The sequence below is a fragment of the Tilletiopsis washingtonensis genome (assembly GCF_003144115.1).
Source record: "Tilletiopsis washingtonensis strain MCA 4186 unplaced genomic scaffold FA09scaffold_2, whole genome shotgun sequence".
Classification (NCBI taxonomy): Eukaryota; Fungi; Basidiomycota; class Exobasidiomycetes; order Entylomatales; genus Tilletiopsis; species Tilletiopsis washingtonensis.
The window spans coordinates 289,070-301,275 of NW_020311999.1; the positions used below are offsets into that span (position 1 = coordinate 289,070).

Below are 12,206 nucleotides of genomic sequence, written 5' to 3' on the forward strand. Positions count from 1 at the left end.
TCGCCCCTCAAGCGCGAGGAGGAGAACGTCGAGGCCCGCTGGGGTCGCGTCTCGCCCCTCAAGCGCGAGGAGGAGAACGTCGAGGCTCGCTGGGGCCGCGTCTCGCCGCTCAAGCGCGAGGAGCAGGACCTCGAGGCTCGCCAGCGTTGGCGCCAGCCCTCGCCGCTCAAGCGCGAGACCGAGGACCTCGAGGCTCGCCAGCGTTGGCGCCAGCCCTCGCCGCTCAAGCGCGAGACCGAGGACCTTGAGGCCCGTCAGCGCTGGCGCCAGCCGTCGCCGCTCTAAGCGATGATCAGTCCGGCTGAGGCGACTCTCTGCACTACTCGCCCCGCCGCTCCTCGCTGCCTCGGATGCCACTCTCCCGTCCGTCACCGGCTATCCTTCTCTCCTTACGCAACTTCCTTCATCTTCACGGCCACTTCACGCCTTTGCTACGCCTAGCGGCCCCTTTGCCTCGGCGCCGACGATCCCAAGCACGACAACACATACTACGACCGTCGCTTCCTTTGCTCTTCTACCCCTCTCCTTCTGCCGCCGCTGCATCTCTTGCGTCCGGCACGTTCGGATGAATCGTGGCGCAGGCGTCCGTTCGTACGCCCTCTCCTCTGGATTCTGTCTCGTTGCCCCACACCCCTTTAACGCGCGCGCATGTCCATTGCCCGACTCTTTTTGTCTCCAATCCTTTTTTCGCCACGGTCCGCTGCCTTGCATCTCTGTGCGAGCAGCCGGATGCGCGCTGCCCATGTACTCTCACTGCGTCGTCGCTCGCTCCGTCCCTGTCTCACTCGTCGCAATGTCATACCGTCCGAAAACAGCGCCGCCTGGGCTCTCGCGTGTATCGTCTATTCTAGGTGCCACGTCTCGGTCACAGATCACGGGCAGACGGGTCCGGCGATTCCAGCTGCGTGACGTGGTGAGTGAGGCACGGAGGAGGCGCAGAGGCGCACTCACAGAGCTGGCCGACGATGTCCACGACGCCCTGCAGGATGAGCGGTCAGTGAGGTACAGGACGCTTCGAGCACGCCACGCACATCGCCGACGCCGTTGTGTCCGCCGTGCGGCGTGCGGATGAGCGAGACGGACGCGCCGCTGCCCGTCGAGAAGGAGTGCACCTGCGCCCAGGCGCCGTCGCGCGACATGGCCGGCGTGATGGAGACCGAGGCGTTGCGAGCCTTCAGCCAGGCCTTCTCGTCGAGCGGTGCGGTGCCGCGCGAGGTCGGCGCCGTGGCAAGGCCGAGGTGGGCACGCAGCGCGCCGTCGAAGAGCGCCTCGCCGTGTGCGCATGGGATCACGTCGTCGTCGTCGGCGTGCGAGATGATGATGTGCGGGTGGCCTTGACGCGCTGCCGTCGTCTCGGCGGCAGCAGGCGTCACGGCGCCCTCGACGGAGAGACCGCTGGCGCGAATCAGGTGCGGCACGACCTTGAAGTTGGCAAACTGCGAGTAGAGGAACTTCGGGATAAGATCTGTGCGAGGAGCATGAGCGGAGAGCTGCCTGTGGCCTGGCACGCCTGCGCACTCTGGTGGTTCGGGAACAGCTTGAGTGGCGCAAAGATCTGGACGAGGCCGCCGATGCGGTACGACGTAATCAGGTGCGCAATCGAGATATACGGCGCGATGAGGAACATAGCCTCGGGCGGCGTGCCTGGGTGTGGCACTCGCATCAGCGTCAACTCGGTCACTACCCGCTTCGGACGCACCCGACTTGACGAGGATGTCCGTCAGCGCGACGGCCACGCCCGTGCCCAGGCTCTGTCCAACAACGAGCACGTTGCGCGTACGCTCCGCCTCGGGCACGCCGATGGCCGCCTTGCGCTCCATCAGCCAGTCCCACGCCGCCTTGGCATCCAGCGCCAGGCCATCCTCCGTCGGCTCGCCCTGCGAGTCGCCAAAGCCGCGGTAGTCGATGGCGATCACGTTGGCCGACGTGCGCGCCGTGAACTGGTTGTACGAGGCGATGCGGAACGGGGCAGCGCGGTTCGCTGCGTTGCCGTGCAGGTCTGCAGCAAGCGTCAGCGCCGTGCAGAGCGTCGCTGCGACACCGGACCCTCACAGATGACCGTCGGGTAGTCACGCAACGCCTCGTCGTATGCGTCGTCCGAGAGCGGGGCAGCATCGAAGCTCGGGAACACCTTGCGGTGGTACACGTCGCTGAGGCGCGCGCTGTGAGCTTGGCGACTCGGCAGCCACACTGCGCCAGCACTCACGGAAGCACGTGCCATGCACCTGGCAGAGAAGCATCAGCACGACAGTAAGCTCACGTACAGCAGACGACGCACCGATCTCGACGCCGTCACTGGTGGTGAAGCGCAGATTGCGCGTCTTCTGCGCTAGGGGTGCATGGCGTGAGGCGCAGCTCGGGCGCGGCCAGCTGAGCACTCACGCGCCAGGCCGTAGCGCTCCGGCTGCGAGAACTTTGCCTGCGCAGACGAGTCAGGCGTCTGCGATACGGCTACAGCCAGTGTGGTCGCTCACGTTGAAGGGAAACTGGATCTTGTGCAGGTACAGGTTGCTGTCCGAGTGTCTGAGCATCGCCTCGCTGCGGCCGTGCCTGGCCCAGCGGCACTCACTGCGCCTGGAAGCTGCGCGTCATGAGCGCACAGACGAAGGCGACGTAGAGGGCGCCGCCGACGAGCGGCTGTGTGGCAGAGCGTGAGCCCATGAGTCCTCGCTGCGGGCGGTGGTGCGGCACGGCTGACCACGTAGTGTGCGCGCGCCAGGAAGCTGCCCGACGAGCCGGCCATGGCGGGCGGAGCAGCTGCGCGAGAGTCGAGCGAGCGGGCGGTGTCGAGGGCGCGGCGGATCCTCGAGGCGTGGTGCGGTCTACCGAGTCTAGTCTAGACGAGTCTTGCGCGGGCGGCGGTGTCGACGATGTGGTGGGAAGGAAGCAGCGAGTAAGAGTGCCGGCGCAGCGCACGTTCGGCTTCGCGGGCGCCGCCCCTCCACCTCGCCTCGAAGTCGCCTCAGGGTGCCGGCTGCCTCGTGGGAACAGCTGCTCGGCGGGCCCCAACAACACCGTGCCGACAGCACACCAGCGATGCATCGCAGCTGATGCTGCGGCAGGTGCTGCCGGTGTCTCTTGTGCGCAGCTCAGACTCTCCACTGCCGTCCGCTGCCTGCGTTCGTCGCTCCTCGTGCGCGCTGAGCAAGGCATGCCGGCGCCGTCTGGCGCCTCACGCGCGTCAGTCGACAGGCCAGACTCCGGCTCAGGGCAAGTGGCGCTCGCTGCCTCTCGAGGAAGACGCTCCGTCGCTGAAGCGCACCTGCCCTGGCGCCCAGCTGTGCTGTCTTGGCCCTCGTCGCTGCCTCGCCGCTGCTGCGTGCTTCAGCGCTTGCCCAGCGTGCTCGCCCGGGGGCCGGATCGGGCATCGGGCGCTGCTCGGCCCGCGCGCTGTCCGAGTCCCGAGGCGCCGCCTTTCCCTCTGTCCTTCGCGTGCGCATGGCTCGGCGTGGTGGACAAGGCACCTGGCACCGCTGTCGCTCCCTGCTCCGCTCCACCACACCCTCTCCACCCCTCGCACCACTCCGGCATGCTCAACCGCAGCCTCTGCGCCGCAGCGCGCGCTCGAGGCATGCTCGCCGCGCCACTCGTCGGCTCAGCCGCCCCCTCGCACGCTGGACCATCTCGCGCCGCCCACTCGCACTCCGTCGCCGGCGCCGTGTCGCAGCCCGCAGCAGGCGACGCTCGGCCGCAGCATCGTGCACGCAAGGGCACCGGGGGCAATCGGCAGCTGCCCGGAGTTCGCAATCAGCAGCAGCGAGCACAGCCGCGCGCAGCCGCATACGCAGAGCACGACGTCTGGCAACCGCTGTCGCCGCCCAAGCCTGCCTTTGCGCGGCCGCCACGGCAGCCGGCGTGGATGGCGGCGCCGCGGGACAATGCCGCCACACAGCACAACGGCAGGCTGCTGCGCCTGCGTGCTGCGCTCGGCGCTGGCGATGGCGCGGCAGTGCACGAGGCCTGGCTGGCGCTGGGCGAGGGCCGCAGCCGGCTCATCGAGGCGGACCGTGTGCTGCTGCTGCGCCTGGCCAAGCGCGAGCTGGAGGACGCCGGCGGCGACACCGAGGCCATCGCAGCGGCGCGCCGAGACTACGCTCTGGCAGCGGCTCAGCGACGCAGTGCGCTCACCGTCGACTGGGCGCGCCTCTGTCTGCGTGCCGGCGACGTCGACACGCCTGCGCGCCTCGCAGCCACGTTCATCGGCGCGGCGCCGCCAACACACGCCGGCGTCGATGTGCAGGTTCTGAGTCTGGTGTCGCTCGCCATGCTGGGCTGGTGCAGCCAGAGCAGAGACCTGCAGCCGTTGCTGGCCCTCGTGCGCGGCCAGCCGCATCTGCGCTCCGCTACCATCTCGCTGCCGCGTATCAGGCGTACGTGTGATGCAGTCTTCAAGGAGCAGCCATGCCTGCTGCCCAACGCCGAGCAGGCCAGAGAAGCGGCGATGGAAGCTGCGCCGCTGCTTGATGCCTCGTGGGGCATCGACAGCCTGCCAGCAAGACAGGCCGAGGACGAAGAGGACGACGGCGAGCCGGCCAGGTCCCTCGCTACTTCAGATCCCGACACGCAGAACTCGCTCGCTACCCGCTTCGCCTCGCTTGCCGGCATGCGCCAGGCGGACGCTGTCCTGGCGCTGGACGCTGCCGCTCAGCGTGCCATTGAGCTCGGCTACCTGCGAAGCGGTGCCGATGCAGAGTGGACCGACCAGACGACCGCGTCGCTGCTGGAGGCGCTGCTCGGGCTCGACAAGCGGGCAGAGGCGGCTGCAGCGTGGAAGGCACATTTGGTGCGCAGTGGCAAGCCGCGGCCATCGTCGACTGTATGGAGCGGCCTGCTGCATGGCTATGCCCGCGTCGTCGACTCAACGGCGCTGTGGGACACCTGGAAGAGCATGCGGCCCGAGGAGCGCACGCCGAAGATGCTCACGACGACCATCAGCGGTCTCTTCCACGGCCGCGAGGTCGAGGAGGCGAGGGAGCGCGCCATGGCCCTCTTCCAGGAAGCGCGCTCGCAGGGCCCGCTCTCCGTCGAGGTGTGGAATGCCGTGCTCTACGGCCAGGTCACCTCTGACCGCATCGCCGTCGTCGAAAGCCTGCTCCAAGAGATGGTCGCCGGTCACAACGGCGCACCGCGGCCCTCGGTTTCGACGTTCAACACGGTGCTGCGCTACTTTGCGCGGCGCGGCGACATCCCCGAGCTGCAGGCGCGCCTGCGTGCCATGAGCGAGTTCGGCATCGAGCCGGACGTGGTGACGTACACGACGGTGCTCGACGGCCTCATGCGCGCCGGGCGCAGCTCGCCCACCGCCACGGTGCTGCAGCTGATGCGCGAGAGCGGCGAGGCGCCAAACGTGTACACGCACACGGCGCTGCTCAAGGGCCTGCTCAACCCCGGCGGCACGCTCGAGGCCAGCGGCGCGCGCATGCACGCCGTGCCGCACTTCCGCGAGGCGCTCGAGCTGCTCCTCAAGATGGAGGCCGAGGGCCCGCTGCCCAGCGAGGTCACGTACAACGCCGTCGCACACGCCGTGGTGCGGCACGGCACAGACGTGCACGAGGCGCTCTCCACGCTGCCCGAGCCCTTCTCCTCGCCTGTGCCGCTGTCCGCGCCCGGCGAGGAGCCAGGCGTGCTCGACTGCCTCGCGCGCGAGGCGCCGAACGTCGGCATCGCGCTCCAGATCTGGGACCGCATGCGCGCACGCAAGCTGCCTCTCCCGCGCCCGGCCGTGCACACGTTCCTCATGGCATTCCTCAGCGCCAGCCATCTGCCCGAGCCGGCGGTGCGGGCGCTGGAGCGGCGCACGACGCAGCTGCTCGAGCGCTGCACCTCCGAGGGGCCCTCGCCGCGCCCGCGCACGTGGCTCCTCGTGCTGCAGCTGCTGATGGAGCGCAACAGCCCTGCAACCCTCAAGCGCGTGCTCGCGCTGCACGGCAAGTGGGCCGCCGATCGTCCCGAGGCCGCGGACGGCATGCTTGGCCGGCTGGTCCACCAGGCACGCACGCAGCTGGCGCAGGACCGAGGCGAATAGATTATTAGTTGTGCATCCAGCTTCGTTCTCATCGCAGCAGGCGGTAGAGCGCCCAGCCGAGCCAGATGGGTGCGGCCCAGCAGCAAATGTCGCCGAGCTCGCGGATGCCGCGCAGCTTGATGGGCACCTCTGCGCGCGCCACGGAGCCCTTCTCCGAGACGGGAAAGACGCCCGTCTCGTAGAAGCCGTCGAGCAGCGCGTCCTTGTCGCGCCACGTCTGCAGCACCCAGGCGTCGAACTTGGCGCGGTCGTCGAGCGGCAGCTCGCGCGCCGGCGTGATGCGCACATGCATGTGCACCGCCGGCGGCGGCACGCCCTGCATGAAGATCGACGTGAGGGTGTAGTACGACTGCCCGTAGCCGGCCGGCGGGATGCCGGGGTAGCCCATGGTGAAGTCCTGCGGGAGCGTGTGAGCTGCTGCTGTGCGAATGGCCTGCCCCTTTCTGCCACTGCTCTGCCATCGCCACGCCGTGTGCTGCAAGCCACTCACCACGAGCTCGAGATCCTCGACATCGCGCAGGCCGCGCAGGCACGTCCACAGGCCCGTGCTGCGCGGCAGCAGCAGATTCTTCAGGTCCTCGATGCCCTCCTTCTCCGCAAACGCTGCACTCTTCGGCCGCGTGAGCTTGGACACGAGCGTGCCCTCGGGAAAGATGAGGAGCAGCAGCTTGCCGTTCTGCGCGCGTCCCAGACCGCGCAGGAACTTGCCCAGCGACGCCTCGTCCGAGTTGCTGCGGTCGATGAAGTAGAAGCCGAAGAACTGCATGCCCCAGCCGATGAACGGGATCCACTTGAGCGACGCCTTGAGGATGATGGTGATGCTGTCGGCCAGGTCGGCAAAGTAGGCGATGTTCTGGAGCGGTGTGAGCACGAGGAGTGGGGCCAAACGATGCGTCTTGCTCACCCAGAGATACAGCCAGTCGGTGTACACCTGTAGGTACAAGAGTCAGCTGCGATCTAGGCGAAGAGCTGTGCTCAGCCCTGATGAGCAGCACCCGTTGGCTCCAAGCAGCATCGAACGCTTTGAGGCGGATGCTGGGCCGGCTCCGCATACCACGCTCAATCGCCCACTCACCTGATGGTTGCTCATCCACACGCCGCGGCGCGGCAGGTCCAGCCCGGCAAAGCGGCCCTTCTTGTCGGTGCGCACGACGGCGGCGGCACGCGCGCCCTCGCACGTGAGCACCAGCTTCGTCGGCGCAAAGAACTGCGTGATGGCGACGATGAGGCGGCCAAAGGCATGCTTGGTGTAGCGGATGCCGGCGTGGAAGTAGGGCCGCGTGGCCGGCAGCACGGCGAGCGGCACGAAGAGGTACTGCGTGGCGTGGGTGACGAGGATGCATGCGTTGAAGTAGAGGGCGAAGAGGGCCGTCTGCAGCGCCGCCGAGCGCGGCGGGCGCGCGTCGATGGGCACGGCCCACTGGCCGGGCGGCTTGGCGTGCACGGCGCTGGCGTGCGACATGGCGGATGGGGGCGAGAGGCAGGGCGGGCGACGGCGAGGCGAGGCTGATGCGTTGAGGCGCGAGGTGGAGCTCCATGCTGTGGCTCGGCTCGCCGATCCCGCTCTCGGCACTCGGGCTCGCCCCGGCGCAGCCACAGCCACAGCGCCGTGACGCCGGCGCGCAGCACCGCAGCAGAGAAGCACATCAGCGCGCGCAGCCGCCGGTCCGGCACAGCTGCGTTCAGGCGGTCCGCGGGAATGCGGCGTCGGCGCGCCGAACCCTGGGCCGTGTCAGATGCCGGCGCCGGCAGTGCAAGCTCGGATGCCGGTGCGTCTCGTCGTCGAGGGAGAGGAGGCGCAGTCGCTAGTGTGCCGCGGCGATGGAGTGAGGTGGCCGTGCAGCGTGGGAAGGAGCACAGCCGCGCGCCGGCCAGCAGCGCGCGCTGCTGTCGTGGCTCCTCTCGCGGCGCGCTCTCCTGTGTCCAAAGTTGCTGCCGAGCCGTGCCCCGCCGCTATCGCACCCGAGCTTCCCTCCACAGCACCTCGCTCTGCCCCGCATCCGCGCCGGGCGTGTGCTCCTTGCCTCCTCTCCACACGCATCCATCCACCCGCGCCGCTCCGCCGCCGCGCCGCCCGCCGCCGCGCGAGGCCTTCCTGCCCGCCATGTCCTCCGCCCGCCGCTCGCACGACCTCGGCAGCGACTCGTCGTCGCACCTCGGCACCGGCGCCACGACGCCCAGCATCGGCGCTGCTGCATCCGCGGGCGAGCTCGCCGCCGCGCTCAACGACTCGTTCCGCGGCAGCATCGCCGAGGCCGAGGCCTACCTCGCCTTCTACGAGGCGCGCGCGCGCCTCGAGGACGAGTACGTGCGCGGCCTGCGCGCCCTCGTCGAGCGCCAGCGCGAGACGGACGTGCGCATCGAGAGGTGAGCGCAGAGGTTTACTGCTGTGGAGAGCACTGTACTCACACGCCCCTGCAAGCCGCATCACGGCCGGCTCGGGCTCGCAGCCCGGCTCGTCGGAGCTGCCGGCGGCGCGGCGCGTCTGGCGGGAGCTGCGCGAGAACGACCTGCGCGGTGAGCGGCAGAGAGCATCCTGTCGCAGATGCACGTACTCATGCTGCGCCGCAGAGATCGACATGCGCCTGCACCACGTCGAGGCGCTGCGCCAGACGGTCATCGGCCCGCTCACGTCGTACCGCGATGCGCAGGAGCGCATCCGCAAGCGCGTCAAGGAGGACCTCAAGACGAGCTGCGGCAGATACGAGGAGATGCGCAACGTGACGCTGCCGCGCACGCGCAGGGCGTACGAGCGCAAGTGTGAAGAGGTGAGCAGGGCGTGACTCCTGGCAGAGCTGCTGCTGATCGATCCACAGGTGGAGCAGCTGCGTCTGCAGGCGCAGGCCGTCGAGGACCAGCGCACGCTGCTGGCCGCGCCTCTGCGCACGCCCGGCTCGGACCGCTCCAACGAGGATCTGCACGAGTTCAACTACGGCTCGTCGCCGCCAAGCGACTCGAGCGGGGGCCTGCTGCGCTCGCCGCCGCGGCGTACCCGCTCCATACGCGACCGCAGCCACCGGCGCAAGTCGAGCACCGGCAGCGGCGGCGGCGCATTGTCGGATCGCGAGGGCGACGGGAGCGCCGGCGAGGGGCTCACGACGAGCGACAAGTCCAAGCCCAACTTCCTCGACGTGCTGCGCAGCAAGGATGGCTGGGACCAGGCGCGCAAAGAAGCGCCAAAGAAGATCAATGCCTTCATTGCGCGTGTGCGCGAGGGCGCCGCCGAGCGCGGCGTGGGCGTGCCGAGCAGCAGCGGTGACAGCTACGCGGCGAGCGCACTGGGTGGCGACGGCGGCCTGGGCGGCGGCTCGGGCTCGATGAAGAACGCACAGCACATGGCGCTGAAGAGCGTGCGCATCAAGCGCGAGGCGGACGAGTGAGTGCGGTGCGGCTGGCGTGCGCCCTTCCACTGCTGACGCCACGCAGTGCGGACAAGGCGTATCGCAAGGTCATCTTCGACCTCGAGACGCTGCGGTTGCGGCGCGAGAAGACACTGCAGGCCGCACGCGTCTCGGTGCTGGAGTGCCGGCGCGAGCTGGGCCAGACGACGCGGGCGGTGTGGCTGCAGAACGAGCGCTCGCGCGTGGTGCTGGCGTCCTCGAGCCTCAGCCTGCACGACCATGCCGAGAGCGTCGTGGAGCACACAACGGACTCGCTCGAGGGCGAGATCGCGAAGCTGGAGGCGCGTTTGCCGCGTCTGGACACGCTGGACGAGGGGCCGGTGCCGTACATCAACTAGTGAGTGCCAGCGTCACACTGCTGGCATGCAGACTGCTGATCGCTGTGCGTAGCTTCTACGGCGAATGCAAGGACCTCATGTGAGCAGGCTTCTCGCTCTGTCCCCGCTGCCGGAGCTCACCCCTCGCCTGCAGCTTCGGCACGTCGCTCATCGACTATGCCTTCTCGCGCGCGCAGCACTCTGCGCCCGTGCTCGGCCCCGCGCGCATCGAGCCGCCGCTGATCGTGACGAAGTGCATCGAGTTCATCGAGGCGCGCGCGCTGGAGCAGGCCGGCATCTACCGCACCTCGGCCAAGCACACGACGGTCACGGGCCTGGCGCACGCCGTGGAGAAGGACGAGGAGCGCTTTGGCTTTGCTGACGACACGGAGCCGTCGGCTGTGGCGGGCCTGCTGAAGCAGTACCTGCGCCAGCTGCCTGAGCCTGTGCTGCCGATTCCGTGGGAGGAGCGCGTGCGGCAGTGAGTTGGGCGAAGTGCGCCGAGCGCGTTACATGCTGACATCCCAACAGCACGCATGAGCGCGAGGAGCACATGCGCAACGGCTTTGCCGCGCTCAAGGGCCGCATCCGCAGACTGTGAGTGACGCGGCGTTGCCCGCCAGTCATGGAGCTGACGCCGGCACACACAGACCGCCGATCAACCAGGCCGTGCTCAAGGCCGTGACGCTGCACCTGGCCAAGGTCGCCTCGTACTCGGACAAGAACAAGATGGTGCGTGGGCCTGGCAGAGCTCTGGCCTGCTGCCGCTGACCCGCTGCGCAGACCGCATCGAACCTCTCTGTTGTCTTCGGGCCAGTGATCCTCTCCGAGGCAGACCACGAGACGACCTCGATTGCCGCTGCGATGGAGGAGGACCGCACGATGGAGGACCTGATCCTGTACGCCGGCGACATCTTCGACCTCAAGACGGCCGGCGCGCCTATCCTGCCGCCGCTGACGCGCTCCGGCGGTTCCAACTTCGACCTGCCGAGCCCGAGCCTGGGCATCACAGCCGCGGCCACGCCGGCATTGAGCGCGCAGCCGTCGGGCCCACACTCGCCAGTAGCGTCCAGCGCCGACGCGCCGCTGGTCGTCGCCAGCACTGCAGGTCTGCGCCGCAGCAACGCCATCGTCAGCCCTGGGCCGTCCTCCGTGCCGTTCTTCGAGGGTGCCTCGCAGGCGCCTCCGGCGCCTCTCGATGCTGCGCCATCGCCGCAAAGCAATGGCACGGCGCGGCATGCCGCACGTCCCAGCCTGGCGGGCCTCGACACTGGCTCGGAGTGGTCGGTGCGCTCCGAGACGCCGCTCGACGCTACGCTGGGCGCTGCGCCGGCGCCACCGCCACGCACAGCCGACGGGCGGCCCTTCCTGGGCGAGCGGCGCGACACGGGCCTCTCGAACGGCGCGCCGCCGCCGGAGCAGCCGGCGATGCGCTTCGCTGCCGGCAGCAGCAGCACGCCCGACGCCGCGCGCCAGATGTACGTCTCCTCCGAGCCCACCAGTGCCGTCACGTCGAGCCGCGACGGCTCGCTCGGGCATGGCCATGAACTGCCCTACGGCCACGCAGCGCCGGCGCTGTCGTACCAGCAGGCGACGCCGTGACGACCCTCTCCCACTGTAGACCCCTCTCCAGCTTGCTGCACATACCTCGCTTCACCCCACACACCCGCGGCCCCTCACAATATCACACCATTTGCTCTCCCCCACACATGCCCTTCATTTCGCCGGCTCGCGGTCGACGACGCTGATGCCGAGCAGGCGCGGCTTGGAGCCGTCGCTGCGCGTGCGCTGCGCCTCGGGCGCCGGCACGACGGCCTCGAGTTTGTCGGAGAAGAGCAGGCCGGCGGCGGCGAACGCTGGTAAGAGCGCAGGGAGTCAGATGGGATGCGCTGGAGTGGACAGAGGACGCTCACTGGCGAGTGCGGCGGCACAGGCGATGCGGATCCTTGGCGAGAGGCCTGGGTGTGCGAGTCAGCGTGCTGCGCAGAGGGCGGCTGGCAGAGACACAGGCAGAGCATGCAGCACTCTTGAAAGGCCGCAGACAGCGCGTCTTTGCTCGCTTCCACCACTCACTCGTCCAGCTGCCCCACAGGCTCTTCTGCTCGCCCGCGCCGATCTTGAGCGACGGCGAAGATGTCTGCTGCCTGGCCTTGAGCGCAGGCCGCTCGGCCGCAGCGGCCGCGGCGCGTGCGGCCGCGGGATGGCCGGGCCGTGGCCGCCGTGGCGGCGGGGGCTGTGGTGCGGCTGCGAGGCGTGCGAGAGTGGGCCGCATGGCGAGTGAGAGAGGGCCGAGTGGAGGAGGAGCGAGGCAAGATGAGGGCACCGCCGAGCGAGCGACTTTCAGCGCGGCAGCCGCCCGCCAGCGCCGATCCCGCGGCTCTTCTCTGCTGTACCACGTGCTGCTGCCCCTGAACGCACTCGGCCACCTCGTGCTCAGAGCTGGCGCCCGGGCTCGGATCGCTT

General features: G+C 69.2%; 7 protein-coding genes across 7 annotated transcripts in view; 4 read left to right on the forward strand and 3 right to left on the reverse strand.

The window, feature by feature from the left end:
- Positions 1–166, forward strand: part of FA09DRAFT_112583 (hypothetical protein) — a 1,779-nt gene extending 1,613 nt beyond the window's left edge. The window contains exon 3 of the mRNA XM_025739000.1: positions 1–166. This exon is cut by the window's left edge and continues 7 nt beyond it. The gene's annotated coding sequence lies outside the window, so the exon portion shown is untranslated.
- On the forward strand, positions 13–285 carry FA09DRAFT_336153 (hypothetical protein; the record flags this gene model as incomplete). Its single annotated transcript, XM_025743846.1, has 1 exon — positions 13–285. A coding segment is annotated over one exon (273 nt), but the record flags the coding sequence as incomplete, so codon positions are not given.
- Positions 286–872: 587 nt separating this feature from the next.
- Positions 873–2,743, reverse strand: FA09DRAFT_336154 (alpha/beta-hydrolase; the record flags this gene model as incomplete). The annotated part of the gene is made up of 12 exons (XM_025743847.1): positions 873–901; positions 952–979; positions 1,032–1,465; positions 1,519–1,644; positions 1,700–1,999; positions 2,053–2,150; positions 2,207–2,225; positions 2,279–2,329; positions 2,383–2,419; positions 2,475–2,511; positions 2,570–2,637; positions 2,699–2,743. The coding sequence occupies 12 exons, from the start codon at positions 2,741–2,743 to the stop codon at positions 873–875; spliced, it is 1,272 nt and encodes a 423-aa protein (XP_025601026.1).
- A 786-nt stretch (positions 2,744–3,529) lies between these two features.
- FA09DRAFT_336155 (hypothetical protein) lies at positions 3,530–6,025 on the forward strand (the record flags this gene model as incomplete). The annotated part of the gene is made up of 1 exon (XM_025743848.1): positions 3,530–6,025. The coding sequence occupies one exon, from the start codon at positions 3,530–3,532 to the stop codon at positions 6,023–6,025; it is 2,496 nt and encodes an 831-aa protein (XP_025601027.1).
- Positions 6,026–6,053: 28 nt separating this feature from the next.
- Positions 6,054–7,487, reverse strand: FA09DRAFT_293461 (acyltransferase-domain-containing protein; the record flags this gene model as incomplete). Its single annotated transcript, XM_025740049.1, has 4 exons — positions 6,054–6,422; positions 6,516–6,878; positions 6,930–6,956; positions 7,101–7,487. The coding sequence occupies 4 exons, from the start codon at positions 7,485–7,487 to the stop codon at positions 6,054–6,056; spliced, it is 1,146 nt and encodes a 381-aa protein (XP_025601028.1).
- Positions 7,488–8,074: 587 nt separating this feature from the next.
- On the forward strand, positions 8,075–11,411 carry FA09DRAFT_327476 (RhoGAP-domain-containing protein). The gene is made up of 10 exons (XM_025741411.1): positions 8,075–8,392; positions 8,448–8,542; positions 8,597–8,793; positions 8,842–9,401; positions 9,452–9,763; positions 9,817–9,843; positions 9,898–10,224; positions 10,275–10,340; positions 10,394–10,475; positions 10,527–11,411. Exons 1-10 carry the CDS (start codon positions 8,130–8,132, stop codon positions 11,343–11,345), a joined length of 2,748 nt encoding a protein of 915 aa, XP_025601029.1. The 5' UTR covers positions 8,075–8,129; the 3' UTR covers positions 11,346–11,411.
- On the reverse strand, positions 11,391–12,161 carry FA09DRAFT_327478 (hypothetical protein). The gene is made up of 3 exons (XM_025741412.1): positions 11,817–12,161; positions 11,657–11,701; positions 11,391–11,599 (listed from the first exon to the last, which is right to left on the reverse strand). Exons 1-3 carry the CDS (start codon positions 12,013–12,015, stop codon positions 11,460–11,462), a joined length of 384 nt encoding a protein of 127 aa, XP_025601030.1. The 5' UTR covers positions 12,016–12,161; the 3' UTR covers positions 11,391–11,459.
- Positions 12,162–12,206: the final 45 nt, after the last annotated feature.